The 12404-nt window shown below is 32.6% G+C and overlaps 1 protein-coding gene across 6 annotated transcripts in view; it reads left to right on the forward strand.

Annotated features, from left to right (window-relative positions):
* The window catches only part of LOC129807052 (dual specificity tyrosine-phosphorylation-regulated kinase 2), a 58552-nt gene that overhangs the window by 32297 nt on the left and 13851 nt on the right, over positions 1-12404 (forward strand). For all 6 annotated transcript variants that reach the window (XR_008752224.1, XR_008752223.1, XM_055856043.1 and 3 more), the window contains 4 exons: positions 7370-7586; positions 11398-11561; positions 11641-11834; positions 11909-11992. Coding sequence is in view for 4 of the 6 variants with exons in the window: in XM_055856043.1 (XP_055712018.1) it covers positions 7370-7586; positions 11398-11561; positions 11641-11834; positions 11909-11992 (659 nt within the window). In the remaining 2 variants the exon portion in view is untranslated. The remainder of the gene's footprint in view (positions 1-7369; positions 7587-11397; positions 11562-11640; positions 11835-11908; positions 11993-12404) is intronic.

A 12404-nucleotide genomic window follows, 5' to 3' on the forward strand; every position in this document is an offset into this window, starting at 1 on the left:
TTATAAATTAAACCAAATCAAATGTTTTTCGATCGAACAAAATGATAGTAAAAGAAAAGAATTGATAGGGTGGAATCACCACTTCTCGCCAGTCAGTGCCCTACTTTTCGCCACTTATATTGAAATTGCTATTTTTCGCGATTAATGAAATAAATTTTACTGCTGCTACGTATAAAGTCGAAAAATAATAATTATTCGTTTTGGATTGACGATTTTGAGCATTTTTAAGAGCAATATTTTAAGCAAGTGCATCGAATCCAATATTTCTTACCAAATATACTAAGTGTCATCAAATTTTAATCAAGCAAAATATACATTTTTGGATAAATAATTTGACTATTGAATATTTAAGTACACTTATTGAATACATGAAATTTGTATTTAGTTAATTAATATTTCATTTTACATTATTTTTATACAAAGATGAGGCATGGCGAAAAGTGGTAATAGTTTGGAGTTGATTTTACCACCTGTCGCCATCTCTTTTCAATAGGCGACGCTAATTTCACTTCGTAGATTCTCAGTTGTCAAATCTGCATTGTTTACCTTTCACAATCGTCCTATAATTTGATTTCTCAAATAAAAGTTAAGAAAAATAATTTAAAGTGAGTAATAATGTGTTCATGAGGAAAAAGAAATGCTGAATGTATTCTTTTCATAACATTGCCTAAAATATTCGAGTTCGGACCTTTTCAAGTGGGTGGCGAGATCGGTTACAAAAGTGGCGAAAAGTGGTGAAAAGTGGCGACGAAGTGGTTATTTTTGCATTGTTATTAAAAATCATTTTTTAAGTAGTTCAGCATTAAGTTGTAGGACTATTGTTTTCACGTATCTAGACCTAATACATCTAAATAACTTTATGTCAAATTTGAGTTATCTTGTAATAAGAGTTCAAAAGTTATAATAAAATGAATCCCTCTTTTTCCTAAACATGGCGATAAGTGGTTACTCCACCCTACTCTATCTTTTATCATCTGACTCAAATGGTCCGGAAATAAATGTTTAGATATTTCATTTATCTCTGTGAGAAAATAAAGTAAAGAAAGAAAATAAAAAAATAAAAGAAAATAAAATAAATCTTTAGAGAAAATAAAGACGATAAACTGCCTGCATAGTTCCAAGCAAGACTCCTTAAAAAGAAGTATAAAAAAAAACAATTTGTACTAAAAATATTACATTTTAAACTTGAAACTTTGGCACTTGCATGAAACTATGCCGTAATTTGGCATACCCTATACGGAGGGATCCTTGACCACTGAAGAAATGGTAGACATAAGTTCAAGTAAACTATCCCAACCCAGTAGTAACTACCCCACGTTTACTACTGTCGAAGTTCTCCCCTGTATTAATTTATTATAAAAAAAATAAGATATTGTATAATGCACAAACTCTCATTAACTTTCGATTGTCTTTTCACAATTTTCTAAACAAAAAGCTAGTTTATGTCACGTGTTAAGTTACAGTTAGTACATGCACGTGCTAAATATCTCTGACATTTTGTGGATTAATGGCTCCTCAATAAATTGTATGGTATGCGTTTAAAATGGTGCAAAATTGATTCAATAGAGGAGGTTTTATACTTGTTGAATGGAAAAAACCACAACGAGGAAGCTTAATAATCCATTTCCCATTCAACATGCTAAGGACGCTTCCTGAGCACTTTTCACCGTATTCTGCACAATTTAGCAAAAACAATTGGACATGAACAGCTCAATTGGAATCATAGGTGGAAATATTTTCAGCTTAATGTGACAATTAGATGATAAGAAAGTATTTTAGGTATAGAGAAAAAAAAACCTCTGACGTAGATAAATTGAAAATAAATTTAGATAAAAGATAAAGAAAGGTTTTAAGTAAGAGCTAACATGTTAGTGCGAAACATATCCAACAAGATGCATGCATATGAGCATTTAATTGTATGTATATATCGTGCATTAAGTCCAAAATCAAATAAATGATATTGTTTTGATAGAAAAACCCGCAAACAGCTGTATAGAGATTGATTTGTGGCCGACTTGGAGAAAGTGTTGAGGTGAAATAATGAAAGAAACAGGTGAAAAAAAAATTGCGAAAAAGACTACCTCAATATAAGTTTTCCTATTCTCAATGTCACCCATAAGCTCTTAGTCTGAAAATGATAGGGAAAATTTTATTTATTGCCAATATTTCTACCTATTCATCAAATTCGTTACAGACATTCGCAACGTGCCACTAACGAAAATCCAATAGCATTGCGACTAAAAATAGGCACTGTGACTATTTTTAGGTGCGGTAAAAGGTATGCGGAAAAGGAGTATTGAAAATCATATGATTTCTCAGCCATATGTTATTGTGGGGTGAGATGAGAAGAAAAGCCCGTGTAAATAATTTAAGGGAGATTTTACCTATAGGTAATTTCCAATAAATAACCCTCCTAAACATAGAACAAGTGACGTGCAGAAAAAAGCTGTATATCGCTGTTAAGGCATAATTTGCCCAAGAAAGCTTAATTCAATTTCCTTCCACTTGACATTGAATCACTTTCTCTACGGTATTTTAGAGAGTAGATTGTGTACTTTGCGACAGAGATAATGAGAAAAAGCAGTCAATATCCATGATATTTTAGCGATCATCTGCAAAGTGAGAAATCGCTTGGAAATCGATTGACTTTTTTGCTCATTGATTGTAAATATTGGATATACATATATATATTTTGCAGTCATGCTGGAGACTATGGGTAAATGCGGTCAGATAGAAAAAGTAAACAGCAAAACATTATAGTAAAGAAAATCAGGCTTGTGTGAGAGTTTAGCAAAAAGTATTTGTTCATTCGAATTTCTCTGGTTTTACTGCTAAGCGCGTCATGATTGATTTTCTACCATTTCCACCATTCTTGAGGGCAAAACTAAACACGCAAAAAACAATTATACTTAGCTATAGAAAACCGTCATCCTCAAGTTGATTGTATTGTCATTAACCTCGGAAATCTAAAGATTTAAGGTTAAAGCATATTGCATGTGTAAACTAAAAACGGGTGAGCTGAGACACATACTGGGGATCCGATAACCCATCAACAAAATTCCAGACAATTTAAAGGACTCAGTTGCACTTAAGAATATCATAAAAAATTATTAGAATTATTCTTGGATTTAATAATTGCAATATAATCGAATTAAAAGAGGTGGCAAAGAATACCAGGCTTTACGGAATGCTCGAATTCGTGATTTAGACGCTATGCCTCAAAAGTGCTTTCACATCATTTACTGTTTATCGTTTACCGATTCACAGCCGATTTATTGAACACATTGAGTCACTCAAAAATCGTCTAAAACAGTTTCGAAGTAATACAAATGATTTTCTGATTGGAATCGGTTGGAGTCGGTTCTGTCTTCTGAAAATTTTCAAGACCTTTCTAACGAGCCCAAACATGATACTATTCGGTTATTAAATGCGCTCTCTAGAGCCTTTACAACATATGACCTTGAAAAAACGTTATTATGAATTCAATGGTATTTTCGTATAAGAACGAAATGTTTGCCTGGACAATCTCTAAAACAGGCTTTAGGAGAGGAAAGAGAAGATGGTGGAAAATGAGGGACATGTTAATGATCCCTATGGACTTATGGAGGGTCCCCCGAAGGTCCCATATCTCAATCTCACACCATTTGGGCTCTAGGCGTGGTAACGGTTCGATGGACAGATGAACAGACGAACAAACAGCGTGATGTGAAAAACAACTCGAAACTTCAGATTTCCAAAATTCTACTCAAATTCGACCCCTTAGGTTGTAAGGAATCGAAATATATACACAACTCAAAATCGTGGGATTATAATATAGGGAAGACTGGGGCAAAAAGTCACAAAACGGATATTTTATGTTTTTGCAAGCTACCCGAGCACCTCCAAAATTTCTAATTAGCACAGTTTTATAGGAAATTTACCGCTCTACAACTCTGTGAAAGTCATTTTCTTCTATTTTATAAGGAAATATATTTATCGAGCCATTTTCTAAAAGGTAATTTTGTGACCATTCTCAAAAATGCTGTGGCAAATAGTATCAGGCATAAGATACTATCACATTTTGATTCGCTTTATTACGGGATTCCGTAAATTTAAGTAAAATACCTAGATTGAATATTTCCATGGGAAATTTATTCTTCTACACATTTGTAAAACACCGTTTTCTCTATCTGAGCGAGAAAAGCGCATTTTAAGCTATTTTACAAAAAAACTGCAAATCGTTTGACCAATGCAAACAATAAGCGGCGACACATAGCATTGACGTTTCTTTTCACCGTGGAACATCAGAAATAGTTTAGGTTCTTGTTACTCTTTGCTCCATAGCTTTTGTTACTTTTTACCCCAAAATGGTCGTTTTTAATAAAAAGAATTTCTGGAGAAAAGAATCTTTGTAAAATTCTAAAATAGATAGCGGAATAGTATTCAAAGAATATCCAGATAATTTGGGAAATATTCACCAGTGCATCAAATTTAATATAAGTAGCTAATAATTGATATCTTCTGCACGGAAAATATTTCAAAAATAGGGCTAAAAATTTCGATATTTTTTATTTTCTAAATTCCTTGTTCAAATTCTAACAAACTTACGACATTCAAGAAGGACTATGGGGGCTATCTATGAAAAAAATTTTAAGCCTCTATCTTATTTATCTTGGAAGATATTGAATTTTAAAATTTTCGATTTGTGACTTTTTGCCCCAATCTCCCTACTGATCTCTCTGTGGAGTGCGAGCAATAAAAAAAGTATTCACCTTCAGCCAACCATAGTCTGCAGTTAAGACAATCATTTTGATTATGAAATATCACAATAAATGGAGTTGATAAAAGACATCAAGACGAAGAAGCATAAGTCTATGTAAATTGCAATTTTGCTAGCGATAAATGAAAAATATCGAAATACAGAAGTCATATTTAGCCAGGACTATCATTGGAAAGTGTTTTTTGCCAATAAAGCTATTAGTTACATTCCCAAAAAATTAAGATTAGAACCTAGAACATAGGGAACAAATCAAGTATCGAATACCAAAGAAGTCAGTTTTACTTCACGTTTCGTCTACACGGTGGCTGAAATATTTCCTGTTAGGATTTCGAAGAGTCTCGATTTTATCTACATGATATGTTAGTGTTAATTTTGTTCTAAGCGATATAAGAATTATCAAAGTAATTAGGTTAATAATATTCCAGTCTCAATCTTAAAACGGTTTATAATTACTAAGTAACTTTGACAGGTTGCATAAATTTTTAGTATAAAAATTCGAAATTCTGTTCGAATCTTTCGAACATCAACGTCATATTTTGTGCTATTCAAAGCTACTTACCTTTTATCTGAAACGCTTTTGGGGAATTAAACTCGAGCTATTAGCACACCGATTTTAGGAGTTTATTACAGCTCTTTCCGATATCCGGCAACGGCACTTCGAAATCCAGCTGACAGCTGCCAAACATTGACGGTTGATGGATTCAAACATTTGTTTACTAAGAATGCAGTTGGTCCAGCAGCGTGAATTAAAATTTTAATTCTACTTTATCAATGGTTTTGATATATAATATTGTGGTACAAAATAAAATATTAAGCACACTACGAAGAAAATTTTATTGTTTAAGAAAAATGACTTCATGCCACACAAAATAGAAAATCCATTCGCCTGATTCAAAAACTCTAAAGACTGTAAATGTCATTTTGTCCCCCATTCTTTCCGTACAGAAGTAGATCTTGAAAAATTCGAAAATCTATAGAGTCTATTTGAAGATCCAAAAAAGAGACTTTACTTCTGAATACTTTCGCAATGTGGCTGAGGTTACATCCTGTTCGAATTTCGAAGTGCTTAAGTGTCAAAATGTGACGGTCTTCCCATTGTTGTGAGGAAAAAAACAGAACAGAAACGCTTACTGTTCTTGTCCCAGTATTTAATCACTCCATAATCACTAAGTAACCCTTTTGCCAGCTTTTTAGTGTGATATTTGATAAATTTTCCCCATCTTGTTCAAAAATTTAGTATGAAAATTCGAAATTGAATTTGAATTCTTCGAACTTCAACGACTTTTTGTGCAAATAGAGTTCCATTTACCTTTTATCCAAGACACTATTGGAGAATCAAAATCTACTTCTGTTTGAGCCCATTGAGCCGGATATCGGAGAGAGCTGTCCAACTTGAAATAAGTTAGCTGAGACACATACCGCACATACCGAATATATTCTATTTTCATATTTTTATTTTTCCCTGTTGAAATAAGTTTTCCTCTTCAGTTTCCGCTGCAATTTTTAATATATTTCCATGAGATTTTATTAGCTTGCTCTTGTGTATCTGGACTTAGCTTAATAAAACAGGGGAGAACTTTCTTACTAATTGCTGTTATTTTTTTCATCTATTTTGTTTATATCTTTACTCATTTTTATAGGATATTTCATATAAGATAATCATAATAATATAGCAAAGTTTTTCTAGGATTTGCTCTAATAAGCGTAAAGTGAATATCACACGGATAATATGTTTACGGCTTTAAACTAAGCATTAAAATCTATGCAAAAAAGCATAAAAGAAAATTTTATAAAGCACAATAATATTGCAATAAAACTTCAAACATAAAACTTTTTCTCTAAGTTTTTAACGATCAATTATACAAAATGAAATTAGATACTTACACCTGGAAGTTTAGTAAAATGGCTCTGCATATAAAATATTTCTTTTTCCTTCAATTTTGAGTAAAACATTTGATTTATTGGTTATTCGAGACAAAGAAAGATGCTGCCTGGGGGGAAAATGGGAACGATAACTTGCAGAAAGTCAATGAAATTTGACCTAATTACGTGTTACTTGAGACTGTGCCAAGTGCAGTATAATGAGGAAAAATGGCACAATCCTAAAATCATCTTGAGCCACAACTGAGAGCATCTGTAGGGAGAGTATAAAAGAGCGGCGACAGGTTTCTTCAATATTGTATAGTTTTATTAACATACAAGATGAAAACTTTTGTCTAAATGGACAATTTATTGACTTTCACTCATTTTTATGATGATGATGACAATGGAACCATCAAAGTGACCGTCACAATAAATCCAATCACAGTCTTTTAGTGTTATATTAATTTAGGATGTAGAAGACACAAGCGGTTTTACTATTGTTTGTTTTATAAGGAAAACTCGTCATCGTAGCTCTATAATCAACCTTAAAGACTTTGTTAATAGCCATCTAATTAATGTCATCTATAATGTTATAGAAACATCAACGCATGAATTCCTCTCCGGAAAGAATTTCCTTGCAATTTAACATTAAATGACTGTAAATTGTTGATTCACCAACAATTTACTTAATAAATAAAAGCGTTAGGGCAATTTTTTATAATGTCTTATTCTCTTTTTTGCCTACAGGTGCAAATAGACAATGACAAGTGTCGAAGGGATCGTGAGGTGCGTTTGTCGGGATCAAGAATTGATCTATCTGCCCTCTGTGGAGGCCCTAGAGGTGGTCGCAATGGCACAACAGATGCATTGGGAAACTCTCTTCCGCCTCTTAGTCCACAGAGCAACAACAATCCATCACCCACTGACCATCTGGAGTCTAAGTCAATTCCCATGACACCCTCAGGTGAGTTAAACTATTATAAATTATTAAAGTTTGTTTCAGAGTATAACACAGATTTTCCATTGCATTTTCTCATGAGGATAAAATTAAATTAGTTTTTCAATATGAAAGTTTCTTCTTCACCAAAAAAATCTCGGTAAACTAATTCACACCTTCAGGAACTTGGTAAAAAAAACTTTAAAACATTTTTAGGTAGGGTAAAGTGGTACAAGTTGGACAGGGTTTTTTTTCTTGATAAATTTAGTAGGGTAAAGGCTCATAATTTGGGACAGTCTGCTTATAAGCATCTATGTTCCAAATTTGAAGTGCGATATTTTCGATACCAATTTACTTTTTAGTATTTACCTTTTAGAGATGATGCTCCTTTGTCCAACCAGGCATTTGTCCAACCTAGTCATCACAAAAGCTAAAATTTCACGAAATTTCGTGAGAAAAAGACCTGTTCAAAATAAGAGCCATCACCTCACTGGTAAATGTCTCAAAAATTTCCCATTTTTCACACGAAAAATCTAATTCGCAAGGCAAATCTCTCTTCAGGTCAAATGTACAAATCACCACTAATGTGAATCAACACAGTATTCAATAAATATTCAATAATATCACTCAAAAAAACCGAAGAAACATTGTTAGTACTTCACCACAGCTAAATAAGACTGAAGTAACCACAAAGTTCTGTCATATTTCTCGTAAGCAATTGCTCACATTGAATTTTCAACAAAGCAATTTTAACTCAAATCATATTTAAAATTTAACATATTTAGTGTTAAAATCTTCCAAAAAGAACAAATATTTAGATAGAATTCATTACTCATCAAATATTTTAATAAAAATCCATCATTTTGATCAATTTATTTTTAGTGTCCTATTTTATACTCAAAGTGTCCAAAATAAGAAACTGGACAAAATTATGGGCCTTTCCCCTACTTAATTTTATTTGTATATTTTTAATTCTTTATTTTATAATTTGGTTCCTTGTGCTTAAAAAAATGTAGTAATGTATTTATCAATAAAAAATCCCTGTCCAACTTGTACCGGCGAATCGTCCAACTTGTAACACTATATCCAACTTGTATCACTTTACCCTACATAATGATCGAAAAACTTTCAAATAAAAAAATTTTCTATTAAATTATTTTAAATAATTCTTGTTATAACAGATTATCTATAAATGTTATGGCGATTAATTTTTTACATACGCGATTTAATAAATTGATTTTAAAAACTATGTCCACGTATAAAATAGAAGCAAAAATTGATAATAATGAATTATTAATAAATATTAAATTATGCGTTTAAGAGTCAAAGTAACTGGGTTTATGACGCTGAAGTCCTGGGTTCGCTTTTCATATTGAATTCGCTTCTAATTTTAGAAAACGCTAATGAACCACGCTTTCCGATCCTGCATCATTATAAGTAATATCTTGGATCCTTCAAATTGATTTTTTATTTATTTATTTAACTTCAACTTCAAATCTCGTGTTTAGGATAGAAGGAAGTAGGGCTACATACATGAGAGCTCACTTAGCCCTAATCTACAGATCCATAATGAATTTTGTGTATCTAAATTACGTTACGTTATAATCCAACAATTTGCGGAAAATAGGGTTTCAATGTATGTAGTCCTAGCTTCAATGTAGTTTCACCTCCCCTTATCCAAGTTTACCTTTAACGTTATTTGATTGATTCCGAAGCATTCCTTGATAAGATTCTGAATTTAGTTCAGCTGCATTGTCCTAGATCTGCCTCGTGGCCGGAGTGTCTCTATAACGGTTTGGAAAGCTTTTCTGGATAATCTTCATTTCGCTGAGTATGATCGATCTTTCAAAATTAGAAACAGCATCTTGTTATGTTTCTTCCAAACCAATATGTTTTTTACATAATCTTTACGAGTGCTTAATCACTCAGAGTATTCCTAATTCCCATTTATTCAAAGCCGGTAATTATTAAGAAGAACTAAGCTTGATCCTCTTCTTGTTGTTGACCGTATGGACATTCCAGGCAAGGCAAGACAGGAGTTCGGTCTATTTTCTGTTTTTCAATTCATTTTATTAGCCAACGTTTTGATTCGGAAAAGGATCTTCTTCAGGGCCCAATTACAATTAAAACAAATTCATATTTTACTTTCTAAATTATTTTAACTTTAAAGAGTCTTTTTACTCACATCAAAAATCTGGAAGAATAATTTATTTAGAAAATATTGATATTCCAAATATTGATTTCAGTAAAAAGAGTCCCCAAAGTTAAAAGAAATTGGAAAATAAAATATGAAATTATTAATTGTAATTGCAGCAGAAGATCTAATCAAGGATCAAAACGATGGATAATAAAATAAATTGAAGAACAGAAAATAGACCGAACTCCCATCTTAACTAAGCTTGCTGATCCCGCATTAGACAAGCTTCCTCATTACTACAGAAGTCTGTCAAATACGCAGCTAAGGATTAGTATCTATCCTGATATAACTCTAGAGCAGTAGGAACGTCTTCAGTTAAATATTATTGAAAGGTCAAGGCTGTGCTGTCCACAAAAACTACTCTATTCCCCCAATACAAAAATAATTTTCTAAATAAACAAGATTTCTTATCTCTCAAAATCACCAATGGATTAAACCGAATCGAAATACTTAAAACATGCTTACCTTCGATACCTTGCAAATAAATCCTTTACAACGTTTTTTTTTAAGGGAAATTATAGGGGTATGAAAAAAGGGTCTTTAAACATATCAACTAAATTGGAGATGTCTCAAAATCTGTAAATCGATGCCCTCAATCATCTGGTCTCCAAGCTGGTAAACTAATCCAAAAGAAAACATATTGAAGAACTTTAAATCTTTTATCTTAGAGGCAAAAAATAACGTAAAATTGAGTATTGTTATATAGGATACGAATTAGATTTCAAAACTTTTGATTTGTAAAGCTTTAAGGCTTACTGAATGAGATGTCTTCTACGGGCTTAAGACAACAGGTTTACTTAAGTTTCCGAAGATTTAAAACTGGTTCAAAAATGAAGCTGTAGCTTAGTTCCCGGAAGTCATGAAATTCTAAATTACATCAAATTTTAGTACTTCTTCAAAACCTAATGGATCATTTCTTACCCAATTCTAAGTCATAATTTTCTTAAAAATCTTGCTTAAATCGGTCTTCAGACTAGAGGTTTAGTTCAATTCCTAAAGATCTTATAAATCAGTTTAATAATTCAATCTTAAGTTAAGATTTCCCAAGAAATCTGGACTGATAATCCATTAGAGGACTTAAGCCATGTAGCGCATATGGCTAAACATTAGGTGTGAACTTCGTATAACAGAAATTAGATAAGTTACGCTATGTAGCTTATCGATCGTGTAAGATTATCCCAAATATTTTTGCCTGTTGAGGAATTAGAACAACTAAATGTAATGGATAATCCTAAGGTCTGAGGACCGTTTTAGGGCCGGTAGAGGGTTAGCGTAGACGTGACATAGCGTGATTGAAATCGAAGTAATGATAAAACTGAACTTCCGATAATTCTTAATTAGTTTTTTCTTAACTTAAGTCGTAGGTTTGTCTGATGTGCTGGACAGACTTACGACTTAAGCCGAGAGACGGCTTAATGCAATTGTAATTAAAATAATAATAAAACTACATTGTCATCAGTTTCCCACAAAGCCGTCTGTCGTCTTAAGCCGTAAGTCTGCCAAGGGCACAAAGCCTTTGACTTCAGCAGCTAATTCGTAACATATTGATTCCAAAAAAAAATCATAGAAATTTGGTTTATAAATTTGAGCTCTTATTTTAATTTACGATCCGTATTTGTTCTTTTCTTTGGTAATGAACAGAGGTGTTGGAATTGTACAACAGCCGACTGACAGACTATGAAAGACAGGAAGTAGAAAAATATCCTGAAATTTGGTATCTTGGCTTGGATGCGTGCAAAATCAATGCAAAACCAGGAACAGCACTGAATTGTGGATATGACTATGACAATGGCAGCTACAATAAGGTGCGCAGTTGTCCCTCAAGTTTTTTTGTTTTAAAAAAGATGAGCAAATTATAAGATTTTTTATAATAACATCTTCTAGGTTGTACATGATCATATCTGCTACCGATATGAAATTTTAGAGGTGATCGGCAAAGGCAGTTTCGGCCAGGTTATCCGGGCATTAGATCACAAAACCAATCAGCATGTAGCTATCAAAATTATAAGGAATAAGAAGAGATTTCATCATCAAGCCTTGGTGGAAGTCAAAATTCTCGATGAATTGCGAAAGAAAGAGTAATTCCGCAATATTTTTTTATTATTATTTTGTTGAATGAAAACTTATTAGCTGTGTTTTCTCTTTTTTTCAGCAAGGACGGATCTCATAATGTTATACACATGCTGGATTACTTCTATTTCCGGAATCACCTCTGTATCAGCTTTGAATTGATGAGGTAAGTCAATAATTTTGTGCAGATGTATGACCACAAGAAAAACACATTCCATTCATTTTGCACAAGTATTAGACATAAGACATGCAATATGTCTGCTATTTATATTTAATATTCACTTATTACTTCCCATTCAACTCGTTGTGTATTTTGCAAATGCAATTTTACATCATGTTCTTGATATCTTCAACTTGATAATAGCAACATGGTTGGGTAAAAAAATTATGTTCTGTCAAAGAAACTAAACCACATTCTTGGGCTCGAAAGTTACATTTTGAGAATTTACTGTGGGATGATTTTGGAGAGAAGAATTGGGGAAATTGCATTTTTTGAAAGTTTACATATATAGTTGGGTTTGTGCACAATATTTCTACGTGATACGACAGTGGGAATAGAACTTTTTGCCACACGCGAT

The sequence above is a fragment of the Phlebotomus papatasi genome, chromosome 3 (assembly GCF_024763615.1).
Source record: "Phlebotomus papatasi isolate M1 chromosome 3, Ppap_2.1, whole genome shotgun sequence".
NCBI classification, from domain to species: Eukaryota; Metazoa; Arthropoda; class Insecta; order Diptera; family Psychodidae; genus Phlebotomus; species Phlebotomus papatasi.